Here is a 13,887-nt window from a genome sequence, read left to right as displayed (position 1 = left end):
CTCCTTAACACTAGCAGAACTAATTGGGGCAGTACAACCAGACACAGATTGTATTTGGGGAAGAGGTACAGCCTCACTATCTTCTAAATAGTTACAGAAATAACCCAACTCATGTGATTGTTTATTTTTTGAGGAGAGGGCTATATTCTGTAATTCTTGTGAATAACAAAAATTTTATTGAAATACTCATGCTAATAATAATTAACAGAATGAAACAGAAGCTGGGCATTGTGGTGTTCAGTCACAATTTTGATTCATTCACAATTTTGATAGTAGGTTACACAGCAAATTCCAACTTATCCTAGGCTATGCAATAAGAGACTGTCCTCTTCACCCACCCACCCACCCATTTTTTATCATTCTGTACCAGTTTTTGTAGTAGTAACATAAATCCTGTTCTGTCAAAATAAAATGTATCCAATATCTGGCTGGGGACTTGGTTTAGTGTATAATGCACTTGCCATACAAGCATAAGGACCTGCGGTTGGATCTGCAGAATCTATGTAAACCCAGATGCAGTAGCACATACTTATAATACAAGTGCTCCTACAGCAAAATGGAAGGTTGAGACAGGAGAATTCCCAGAAGCTCATGGGCCAGCTAGGATATCATATGGAGACACAAACAAAAGACCCTGTCTTAAACAAGAAAGCAAGCAAACTCTAATATCCAATGTTGTCTCTGAACTATTCACATATACTGACTGTAGCATGTGTGCCTGCACGTATATACACAAACCTGTACTCACATGCAAACAGATATGTGTATGCACACACACAAAGACCATTCCCAAGTTGTACATGAAATTATTTTTTTAATGAAGTAAAATCAGTTTGTTGTATATTTAAGGCAGTTCATTTCAGGAAAAGTTTCTAGAGTATCAACAATAATATCTTTCTTACTCTTTGCAGGACCTAGACTCTGGGAACAAACTCAGTGCTATTAGCCACCTCTGTTTGTCTCTTCTGCTGTGTCATACACTGGGTTGTGTGTCCTACTCCCTGTACCCATATTACTAGGGACCACTAGTTTTAAGCACAGCATGGGGGAAAACTGGAGAGCCTAATTTGTAAGTGGATTTCAAATGTTCTTGTCACCTGAGAATGGGTAGAACTAGTAGGCCAGTAGGTGGCATCAGAGAACACACCATCTCTTCAGAATTGGGACTGACAAGCCAGCTAGCCTCTAGATGCTGTCTGTTTCTTAATACAACCACAGCTGTTCTCAGCATCTGAAATACTAACTAGCCTGATGTACTTGGGTCCAAAATGTGCTCATGTAGAGGATATTGAAGCAATCACATGCACTTTAGGAAAATTTTACTGGCCCTGGTAGGCATTGGAATTTTCAGTGATTGCATATAGGAATATAACTCTTTTCTCTATATATCTTCATTTGTTTATTTTTTAAAACAGCCCCAGTAAACACAGTAACCCTAAGTCTTCTTTACCTCCCCACTCACTATTCTTGTAATTTTCAGTTACCCCTTCTTACTGTGTCTTCATTGGTTTACTTAAAAGAGTACCAGTAAGATCTCAGCTGCTGACTATATATTGAAATTGACACATCTGTCTGTGCATTGTCTTTTAAATATCAATAGTGCTAGTATCAGTGTATGTGTTTTGTGTGTGTGATGTGTATGTGCACTGTGTAGTTGTGGAGGCCAGGGGAAAACCTTGAGACATCAGTGTTCTTCCATCTTTACGTGGCTTCTGGGGATGCAACTCAGGACAGGCTTGTGTGGCAAGTACCTTTTCCCAGTTGAGCCATCTTGCTAGCCCCGTGTATTGTCTTTTTTTAAGAACCTTTGGGATTGTTCATGGCCTCACAGAACATAGTGCATTATCCGTACACACTTTTCAAAGATACATTTCTGTCTTACTTTTCTTAGTCTATTCCTTCTAGCCTTGGAGAACTTCTACCTGCCTTGCACACAAACATCCTCCTAGGGGTGGTGAAGAGTCCTCTTCCATAGTATCAGGCTATGGTTCTGTTATACTTACTCTTACAAGGCTTTCTTCCGAGAAAACATTCTAAAACAGCCAGGAAGAAGTTATAGGCTTCCTACAACCATGCTCAAATTCCCTAGAATGCTATTTCTTCACATTCTGTTACCTTTATTAAAAACAAAAAGTGGGGTCTTATACAGTGAACTCAGGCTTGCTGGGAACTTACTATGTAGCCCAAGCTAGGCTTCTACTTATACCAGTCCTCCTGCCTCAGCTTCCTGAGTACTGGGATTATAGGCAAGAACTCTCATACACCTGCATCCATTCTGTTGTTTGCTAGTTACCTTAATCAAGCTCACACTGAAGAGGAAGGGGTACAACTATTGGGAAGGTAGCAAAGATGTTACAGCCACTTTAAATTTATTACACGTTTTATATTTTTTTAAAAAAGCTTTTTTAGAATTTGCTTACTAATAGTAGTTGTCCTGGACATTGCTCTCCCATGGCCTCAGCGAGTCTCTCAAGGCATTCTAATATGGAGGTGCAAATAGTGTCATCATAGGTGAGGCATTTTCTTTCCTTAGCCATATTTTCCCTTCTCCCTGCCCTCATGTTCAGTCAATCTAGTTCATTTTTCTTACCACTTAAGTGAAAAGAGAAATGAAAAAAGCTATAGATATTATAACATATGAAAACCCAGTGGAATGAAGTGAATGTGGTTAGAGCCTTACTTCTGAAGATTTTGGGGACTTCTAATAGTACATTCCTGATTTTGTAATTCTTTACTTCTGGGGTATTGTAGAGTTATTATCTTCTTTCTCTAGTACCTGTAAAATGATTATAAACTCAACTTTTTTTGTGCCTTGCATTCTCATTAAGACTATGTGCAAGTCATTAAAAGGTTTGTGTTATAATGCTTTTTGGTTTTATCTTAGAGAATATTCTTTATTATGTAACACTCTTTAATATTTTTTGCCTGTGGGAGAAAATGTCTAGTCAGTTATTTACTGTTCCGTACGTTCTTTTGACATTCTTGACTGGCTCAAAAACTGTCTACTGTGAGATCATTTCTGTCTTCAATTGGAGTTTTGAGAGGTAAGGGTAGCTTCATGCAGTAATTTTGGAGTTAAAAGGACTTTGATTGGATCTCCATGTTTGTGGTATTTTCCTGTAGGTATTTGTTGTTATTGTTGTTGTTGTTTTGGGGGTACTGGGAATCAGTCCCAAGGCCTCATACATAATATGTTTATAAAAACACAGAGAAAAGTAACAACAAAACAAAATAAGAACTGGAGATATAGCTCAGTTGGTAGAATGCTTGCCTAGTATATAGAAAACTCTGAGTTATATTACCAGCACCATATAAAACTGGGCTTAAAGATGTTCCTGAGCGGGTAGAGGCAGGAGGATCAGGAGTTCAAGGCTGGACCTGGGTCTATTAGACATTGTCTCAAAAATGCTTATAACATTTCTAACTGACAAACAACAATCTTATCCATTTATGGAGGAATAAATTTAAAAAACTAAGGGTGATTTTAGAGTCTATGATTCCCACTCTGTATCATAGCAATTTGGTCATTAGCAGTCATCTGAAGTAATGTGCTTGCCCATATATCATAGAAAACAGCTAGAAGTCATGTGTGTGTGTTGGGTGGCAGCAGATACCATTAGTTTCCTTTGTTGGGTCCTGCTATTGTCCTGGACAGGAAGAAGTGTGTGAAGTCCCTTTGTTTGTATTCTTTTCCAGGAAAAATGATCCAAGTTGGAGGCCTCACTCCTGGCACGCTACCAAGTACTTTGATGCCCACCCTGAGCCAGCAGCCTCGCAGTTTCTGAACACCAGTGCTTCCCCTTCCTGGAAGAGCCAGCACCAGGCTAGGTAGGTACTCTTTACCCGAGACCAGGCACCATGTAACTATGACATTCTGTGAGTACTCAGAAATTCCCTTAAGTTTTGGGATTTGACTGCAGAACAGTTAAGGCTACTTACTGATCTTTAATTAGGGTTTGAACTGAATATTTCACTGAGTGCAGAAACATCTGACAATAGAAAAAATAAAATAAAATAAATTAAGTGGCAAGACAAAGGATGAACAAGGTTTTTTCTCTCTTGTGAGTGTTTCTTGAAGAAGCTTCAGGTTTTTTTGTTGTTGTTGTTGTTTTTTTTTTTTTTTATTCTTGTGGAATCCTATGAGACTGTCAAGTGTGATATCACAGAGTTTGTGGTTCTGAATCAAGCAGGTAGGGTTTCCATTATATCTCTGTGTACTCAGCCATTACCTTTGGAAGATATTTCCATGAATTGGCAAGCAGGTGATGTTTATGGGGAGAGTTTACTGTGTCTCTTCTATTGTTCAGTACTCTACAAATGCTATTGATTAAATATCTCACATATTCTGATAGAAGGATGATAGTAGTGATGGCTGGTATGATTTCGGCCTGTGTTTATTGTGCATGAGTATATATCATCATGTCTATATGAATTGGTTTTTTTCCCTATGTGCATTTGAGCCTGTGTGGCTAAATGTATTTATGTACATATGCATCTGTGTTATTGTATGTATATATTTCATGCAGTATAGTAGATATATATATATATATATATATATATATATATATATTACACAAGTATGAGTGTACAAGTATCATATATATGCTTATATACACACACATGTATATCCGTATGTGTTTGAAAATAATATTAATATCTTTTCTATTTCCATTATTTTTTGTTATATATTAGTTTTACTTTTTGAGGCAGGGTGTCATAGATCAGACTGCCCTCAAACTATGTAGCCCAGACTAGCATTGGACTTGATCTTCCTGTCTCTTTAACTCCCAAGTACTAGTGTACTTTCACATTGTGTCCAAATTTTCTCTTGATTTTTAAAAACTATTTACTTTACTTTTAGAAAATACTTAATTTTTATCACTTTTGGTGCATAAGTATGGTGTCTGCAGAGGCCTGAAGGCTTTAGAACCCTCGAGATAAAGTTACAGGCAGTTGTAAAACAAAGTTTCTCTCTAAGAATAGTAAGTCTTCTTAAATTCTAACCCATTTTTCTAGCCCTCTGATTATATTTTCTGGCATACAAAATAATAGTTTTCTTTATGACATTTTAATACACATATATCTTTGTACTTTGCTCATATTTACTTTTAGTTACTACCCATTTTTCCATCCCAGTAGCCCTCTCCCCACTCTTCCCCCACATTTTCATTCTATATAAGAGAAAATATGTACCTCCCACTCCCATCTTCCCAACTTCCTCATCCTTCTTATTTATATATGTTCTGGTTCGTCTGATAATTGCTAAATAGACTAGATTGTCCTTAAACTACTGGCCATCTTCCTGCCCAAGCCTTTCAGGTGCTAGGATCACAGGTGTACACCACTGCATCTAGTTCTCTTCTCTCATGCCCAAAGAGAGATGGAATCATTTGCATACTAGGCACATGTTCTACCAATGTTATATCCCAAGCTCAGCAATTCCTCTTATAACCATCTCAAATTTCATTGAGGCTGTTAGTAAATGTCTCTCTGATAACAGCTTGCAGACTATAATGCTTATGCGATGTAAAGGAAGTACTTCTCAAATGCAGTATTATATAATATTCACAGCAACAAGACTGTATAGTATTTATTTTGAAAAACCACAGATTCTCAACTGAGCAAGAAAACAGGGTGAAAATGTGTTTCATATTTCCTCATTGGAGTGCCTTGAATGTAATAGAATCTTCCACTTACCAGCTTAACCAGTCATCCCATTAGAGAAACATCTATGCTAGCCACATCTATGTATAAACTGGGCTTCATGCTGTTTGTATCTGGATGAATTTATGGAAATTAATAATCTGGAACATATTCTATTCATTAGGGACACAGCCTGTCCTTAAAGAAAATGCTATCAAAGCCAAGTGGTTATCTGTCATCCTCAGATGACTTAGCCAGATTTGTCTCCTGTCTTTACCCTACTTGCCATTTTCTCTCTTATCCTTACTCTCTCTTAACATAATATAGCCACATCTTTCTTTCTTGAAGCATGGAAAGTCCAGCTTTAAGGAAAACATTTAGCATCCTGTAAGTAATTTTGCCAGTAAGAGACTTACAGTCATACATGCACAAGGACTATTCTGTGGAGTAATTACTTTCTCAGTTAATTACTTACTCTGTTTTAGACACCGTCCTGTTTAAGAATGTGTGGTTTGAGTGTGCATGTATAGCCCAGATGAGACTGAAAGGTTGAATCCTTCATCTGGGCAGAACAGCACATGATTCTGCTGGTAAAGCCTATTGCTTCTTGGCTCAGTCAGAATTTAATAATGAACTGTTTGTAATTAAATATTTGAGAATGGAAAAGAAATGTTCCTGAAATTTCTCTTGTAATTCTAAAGTTGTTCTCATTTGATGCTTCCTTGAGATGAACTCTGTACTACAGCCTGTGTTATAAGGGGCTATTTTCACTAGCTCTGTTAGTTGTTCAACTTGGCTATTGTAACACAAGATGTAGAAAAAAGAGCATGACTGTGTTTCTGTAAAACTTTATACATTGAAATCTGAATTTTATATAATTATCATAGGTCAGTCAAGAGAAATATTCCTGTTTTTTTCCCTTTGGCTATTCAGAAATATACAAGCATAGTCCCTACTTTCTCCCCTAGCAGATTCAGAATATTAGGGCTTATGTTGAGGTTCTTGGTCTATTTAGAATTGAGTTTTATATAGGGTAAGACTCTAGTTTCATTCTTGTAGCTATCCAGTTTGACCAGCACTCTTTGTTGAAGATACAGTCTTTTCTCCAATAGATTTGTTGGCCTTTTTTCCTCACGAATTAGTTGGCTGTTGGAGTATGGGCAGATATGTGGGTCCTCGTTCTATTCCGTTGATAAATGTGTCTGCTTTTATATCAGTATTGTAATGTGTTTTTGTTACTATATCTCTGTTGCAGAAGTTGAAATCTAGATGGTGACGACCTCAAAATTTTTGTTGTTGTTTAAGATTATTTTAACTATACTGGGTGCTTGTATTTTCCTGTGAAATTTAAGATTGTTTTTTCAATTTCTGTGAAGAATTGTATTGGAATTTTAATGGGGGTTGCACTGAATCTGTAAATTGCTGTTGGTAGAATGACCATTTTCACAGTATTCATCCTACTAATCTGTGAGCATAGGAGGTCATCCCATCTTCTGGTGTCCTTTTCATTTTCATTCTGCATTGTCTTAAAGTTCTTTATGATACATGTCTTCCACTTCTTAGATTTATTCTAAGGGTTTTTTTTATTTTGTTTTGAACACTATTATAAATGGAATTATTTCTCCAATTTCTTGGTACATTTTGCTGTTTTTATGTAGGAAGGCTATTGATTTTTATATGTTAATTTTACATCCTGCTACTTAGTAAAGCACATGCCAACTATAGGAATTTTTGTGGCGTCTTTAGGGTCTTTATGTATAAAATCTATCATCTGCACATAAGGTTACTTTGACTTCTTCTTTTCTTATTTGTATCCCTTATATCCCCTTCTAGCTAAGACTTTAAGTGCTATACTGAACAGAGTAGAACAAAGTAGATGTCCTGTCTTGTTCCTGAGAGTTTTTCTCCATTTGGGAAGATGTTGGCTTGCCTTTATTATATATCTCCAGTGTTCCCACACTCTCCAAGACTTTTGTCAAGAATGAATGTTGAATTTTGTCAAAGGTCTTCTCTGTAACTAATGACAGAGATGTCATGTGGTCTCTTTTTTGAGTCTGTTTATGTGGTGGATTATGTTTAATAATTTATGTATGTTGAACCATCCTTGCATCTTTGGGATGAGGGTGACTTGGTCATGGTGAATAATCTTTTGTGTGTGTGTGTTTTTGAATTTGGTTTGCAAGTATTTTTATTGAGAACTTTTGCATTCATGTTCTTTCAGAAATAATTTTCTTTTTTTGTTAAGTCTTTGTCCAGTTTTAGTATCAGGGTAATACTGGCTTCATAAAAAGAATTTTAAAATATCTTTGCTATGGAATAATTTGAGGAATATTGGTGTTTCTTCCTTGAAGTTTTGATAAAATTCTGCACTGAATCCCTTTGGCCCTGGATTTTTGTAAGTTACATTTTGTGGTTGTTTTGTTTTGTTTTGTTTTTCCAAGATAGGGTCTCACTACATAGTCTTGGCTGTCCAGGAACTTGCTCATGACACCAGGCTGACCTCAATGTCACATCCTCCTGCCTCTGCCACATGTTGGGATTAAAGGTGTGTGCTATTATGCCCAGCTAAGTTGGAAGAGTTTTAATTGTTTCAGTATTATTAGATGTTAAATGTCAATTCAGGCACTGCCTGCAGCACTGGGCATTAGTTTAAGAGAATGTTGTAGCATTGAAAAGGATTTTTAGAAGTCACTCAGTAGTTTGTCAGCCTTTTTAGTGTGCCCTCAGAAATGCCCTCTTCTCCTAGTTCTGGAGCAAATACTGTTGAGTATCCTCCTCCTCCTCCTCCTCTGAGGAGGAGGACCAGCTATACTCACAATGCAATTATTATTATCCTCAGACCTTGCTCTTTGCAAACCTTTCTTTGTGCTTCTTCTCCTTGTAGTTCTTCCTCTCATGATTTATCTGGCTCATGGGAACACACAAGCCTACAGCGCACTTCTGACCACTTCAGCTCCATGGGCAGCATAGACAGCCTGGACCATAGCTCCCAGCTCTACCCATCTGGACACCTCTCATCTGCCAAGTCCAACAGCAGCATTGACCACCTGGGTGGCCACAGCAAGCGAGACTCAGCTTATGGCTCCTTTTCCACCTGTTCCAGCACCCCTGACCACACCTTGCCCAAGGCTGATGCTTCTTCCACTGAGAACATTCTCTACAAAGTTGGCCTTTGGGAGGCCTCCAGACCAGGCAGCAGCCGGCAAAGCCAGTCTACAGGTGATCCTCAGGGACTGCAGGATAGACCATCATGTTTCATACCTAGGGTTCCTGGTAACAGTAGCAAAAGCCCAAGGCCGGAGGATAATGTTGAGCCCAAAATAGCCACTTCTGGGAGATCCAATTTTGGGCCTGTGTGGTATGTTCCTGAGAAGAAAAAAGCCCCTTCTCCCCCGCCTCTTGGACTTCCTTTGCGCAGTGATAGCTTTGCTGCGGCAGCCAGGGGCCATGAAAAAGCACGGGGCCCTCCATTCTCAGACTTGACCAGCATGCAGCACCATACCACCCTGCCCCATGCACAGCCCCGGGGGGACCGCAGAATGGAAACTACTGATCGACAGTGGAAGCTCACACACCTAAGCAGTAGCAAAGAAATAGGAAATGTGGGTTACCAGCCAGAAGGCCACCTGGATTGCCGTTGGCTATGCTCTGATGATAGGGCAGGTAGGTCCTCAGGGGCTCCAGGAAGGCTCCAGTTCTCCCTGTCCAACACTGATGTGCACTTTCTGAAGTCTTACCATGGGAGCCAGCACCTACAGTGTAGTGACGAGAGCCCACGGGTCCCCTCATCACCAAGGGAACTGCTTCATGTAACTCCTGGTGGAGGTCTGCAGGAGCCTCCTGAACCATCTCAGGATGACAACCCTGCTCAGGTGAGGTGGCCTGGGTCTGCTAACCAGAAGCTAGACGACAGAGGGCGGAGCCACTATTTTTCTGTGTCCCTCAGGCAGCCTGTGCAGGGGAGTGCCCAAGTTGTGATACCCCGAGGTGACTATTGGCATTCAGATATAACTCCTGTGGAACTTGAATACCCTCTCTTACGCCCAGGAGGCCAGAGGGGCTACGTACAGCAGCACGAGGAGACCCCAGCCTCTCATGAAAGAGAGGGCTATCACCAGCTAAATGCAGGGATTGAAGGCTGCTGCTCAGGAATCCAAGAGCCTCCTAGAGCCAACCATACTGTGAGAGCTAGTCTGCAGTGTCCTGGTATTGACTTCAAGTTAGTGGATGGAGAGAGTGGGAGAATTTCTCGTCAGAGGACACCCATGCTGCACTCTCTTACCCAAGATGGTGTATGGAGACCTGGGAACAGCAAGGATTGTGGAAATGAGAAGCCACCACTGCTTGATGCCCAGATAGGGAAACCCACACGGAGGAGTGACCGTTTTGCCACAACACTGAGGAATGAGATCCAAATGCGCAGAGCAAAGCTGCAGAAGAGCAAAAGCACAGTGACACTAGCTGGGGATAGTGACACTGAGGACTGTGCTGGAGCCTGGAGAGCTGATGTGGGAGCTGTTCCAGAAGGTTCCTTCCCCAGCACCTATAAAGAGCACCTGAAGGAGGCCCAGACACGTGTTCTGAAGGCCACCTCTTTCCAACGCCGAGATTTAGATCCCACCCCAGCAGATCAGCATTCAGGACCACCAGAACACAGGACTTTTGACCACAGCGCCTCATCTTCTTTATCTTCTTTCCTTGGGGAGCCAGACTCTGCCCTGCGCCTCTGTGAGGCAGGTCTGGCCAAGCCACCCTCTTCTGGAGGTGGTGCACCCCACATTCTTCGAATTGGAGGCCGGAAACGGTTCACAGCAGAACAGAAACTAAAGTCCTATTCTGAGCCAGAGAAAATGAATGAAGTGGGGCTCTCAGGGGACCACCGTCCTCATCCTACTGTCAGGATACCTGAGGATACTGTGGGTACATTTGCTGACAGGTGGAAGTTTTTTGAGGAAACAAGCAAATCTGTTCTCCAGAAACCAGGCCATAGGCAAGTTCTCTATGGGCTCCCAAGAGAGAAGGCCGAGAGGCCACAGACAGGGAGCCATGAATGTGAGAGTACAGAGCACTGGTTCCAGAAGAGGTCACGGGCCACCTCCTGTGGAGAGATCCTCAGTGATGACAGAAAAGTAGAAAAGGCCTCAGAGAAATTGAACCCACCCAGAAGGCTTGGAACCTTCGCAGAATATCAAGCATCTTGGAAGGAACAGAGGAAGCCTCTGGAAGCCAGGAGTTCTGGACGATACCATTCAGCAGATGATATTCTGGATGCTGGTCTAGATCAGCAGCAAAGGCCACAGTACATTCATGAACGATCTCGTTCATCACCATCCACAGATCACTACTCACAGGTATGTGGCATACAATAAGCCATGACTTAGCTTGTACTGAGTACCACCTTAAGATTCTTAGGGCATATCCAACATATATGATGGCTCACTAGGGTGCAAGAGTATCATTTCTAGTTTGAAAGATGGGATGAAATGGCTTCCAGCACTGTCATTTTAAGTGTCATATTTGTGCAAAAACTGCTCTTTATTTCCAGCTCCCTCTTCCCTAACTTTCACTATCTTTGTACCTAATTAGCTTATATCTATTCTCATGTTAAGCAAATAACCCTAGGTGTTGAGAGACTATATGGCATCCATGGGCGGAAGCAGTAATTTTATCTAGTGAAATGAAAATGGGTGGTTTGTGTAAACATATACTAGCCATTTCTTTAAAGATTTTATTTCCATGTATATGTATGTTTGTATGCCACATATGTGCTAGTGCCCATGGATGCCAGATGGATCCCCTAGAGCTGGACCTACAGGAGATTGTAAGCTGCCTAATGTGGGTGCTAAGAACTGAACTGAACTCCAGTCCTTTCCAAGAGCAGCAAGGATTCTGCTGAACCATTTCTTTACCAAACCCCACCCATCCACATTTTAAATATTGATATGAGGTGGGGTGGGGTTAAAAATAATAAAATTGATGTCATTTCCTATCTAGTATTTATTCTATTTATACTTACCACCCAGTTCCTAGGGTTGAAATTTATACTTTTTAGATAATCAGCTTACTATGGATCTATATCCACAGTTGTCTTTTTACCTTATTTTTTCTTTTTTAAAAACAGGATCATTTTGTAGTTCAGACAAATCTTGAACTTGTGGTCCTCTTTCCTCAGCCTTTTGGGTACTTGAGATTATCAAATTTTGCTCTGGTAAATGCATTTAGTGATGCATCATTCTAATCCACTGTTTCTCCCCTGGTAGTGCTGGGAGCAGAACCTAGGGCCTCATGATTCTTAGTCTATGTCATCTTACTTGAACTATGCCCATCTCACCAGGCCCTCTTGCACTCTTTTAAGGTGACAGGTTTGATGTCTGAGTTAACTTTGGGCTTTTTAGAAAACTATATATTCTTAACAGTATTTTAGTGTCCAGAGTCAGTCACTTTTCCTGTGCTTCTCTTCTTCCTCTGTTTCTCTCTGTGCTTTTTCTATCTATCTGATCTGTGTGTGGGGTGGGGGGAGTGTAACAATAAAGTATTAACAGCCTCATTTTCTTATAAAAGGAGTACTAGTAGCTTTCTTAGAAGATACCCACCATGTTGTGCATGGAGGGATAGTTGCCTGTTTGCTTTTGGCACTGAAACTCTATGCAGACATAGAGAGCTTATTTCTGCTGTTTCTAGAACTCTGATTTATCCACAGTACACTATGATCTCTGAGAACTCTGTGCCTTCTCAGTTAGGATTGAGAACCCAGCCCCCACAAGTCCTAGACTGTAAGGTTTCACAGTAATGACTTGTGACCAGCTGTCTTTTATTGTGTTTCTTTTAGCCAATTGTGTCACATGGTAACAGCTCTCACATAGGAGTCCTGTTTCCTGCTTAGAACTGAAGTGGATGCAGGCGTCCTAGGTCAGTGGTCTCAATAAAGTGCCTTGCAGGAATGAACAGCCATGTCCTGTGCCCAGGTCTCAAGTCTGAGACAACGGGCCTTACCACAAGCATTGTGAGACAGGCACACAAAGTGAACCCACAAATGAAGGGTTTTGTAATAACAGCCGTCTTAGGCATGCAGGCAGTTTGATGACTCTGTGTCTTACAGTGTTGTTCTTCACAGGAAGTGCCTGTTGAACCAAACAGGCAGGCAGAGGACTCTGGTGGCCACAAAGAAGCACTTCTCTGTACACTACAAGCTGAGGAGGGAAGCTCTGCTACAAGGTAGGTAAATGGTGTATTTGGGATTGCTAAAAAGTTGTTTTAAGGGTGAACATCTTTATAGAAGGTAAATGCTAGGTTAGCATAATACATCTGGATTTTGCTAATTGAGTGTGATTTCCATCCCTGAGATCTTAAAGTTTGGAGAAGAGAGAACCTGTGAGTTCTGCGGCCCTGATCAGAGAAGCAGGGTAGTAATAGCCTTTATTGTTCTAAAAATGGCTGTTGTAATTTCTTTAGTGAAATGCTTTATGGGGACAAAATAAATGTCCAGTTTAACATCCTTGAACAAAGTACTTAACTGAAGGGATACTTTTACTGTCTGGTACACAGCTGTGTTTGTGGGCCATGGTCTGAAAATTGTCATAAAGGATTCTGGCCAAGTTTTCTAAATTGGGCTTATTTAATGAGTTAACCTGAGCTTTAAAATAGAAGTCAATTGACTCCCCAGAGAGAGGCAAGATCCATGTTGTTACAGTGTGGCCTGAAACAATCAATTCCAGATTGGTTGGGTGGATAACTGTTGAGCTGTGCATAGGATGAATTTGATTAGGTCTGTACACATTGTGATCTAGCCCTTTCTGTGGAAAGGGAAAGTGAAGAGTGTATATTTGCAGATGTAATATAACCCTGTGTTACAAGGGCTTGGTGGAAGGATGGAAATCAGCAAGCACCAGTCCTTCTGGAGTAAAGATCTTTCTAATGCCTTGTACATCCTATATGGCTGATGTGATATGCAAATGAAACACTGACTTCAAAGCTCGAGGTCCCATTGCAGAAATAACCAATTTAGATGAATGCTCTCGAGCTTTATGCTGGGGTCTTGTTTCAAATGTTTTTCCACTAACTGTTGTTAGCCCAGTTCAAAAGTATCATATGTTTATGTGACTCTGAGGTAACCAGATTGATACTCTGTGTGCCTACCTCAGAAATCCCTGCAATTACTTAACAGTCTGCACAGCTAAACCGATGCACCCATGGGTAAGAAAGGCTGCTGAATAATCCGCCTACAGAATTTAGCAGTGTCTGAGG

At 40.5% G+C, this 13,887-nt stretch overlaps 1 protein-coding gene across 1 annotated transcript in view; it reads left to right on the top strand.

Moving 5' to 3' along the window:
* The window catches only part of Shroom2 (shroom family member 2), a 142,007-nt gene that overhangs the window by 86,308 nt on the left and 41,812 nt on the right, over positions 1 to 13,887 (top strand). The window contains exons 3-5 of the mRNA XM_052171428.1: positions 3,697 to 3,828; positions 8,528 to 10,994; positions 12,758 to 12,858. Coding sequence (XP_052027388.1) covers positions 3,697 to 3,828; positions 8,528 to 10,994; positions 12,758 to 12,858 — 2,700 coding nt within the window. The remainder of the gene's footprint in view (positions 1 to 3,696; positions 3,829 to 8,527; positions 10,995 to 12,757; positions 12,859 to 13,887) is intronic.

The sequence above is a fragment of the Apodemus sylvaticus genome, chromosome X, assembly GCF_947179515.1.
Source record: "Apodemus sylvaticus chromosome X, mApoSyl1.1, whole genome shotgun sequence".
NCBI lineage: Eukaryota > Metazoa > Chordata > Mammalia > Rodentia > Muridae > Apodemus > Apodemus sylvaticus.
This window is presented reverse-complemented; position numbering and strand designations above follow the sequence as displayed.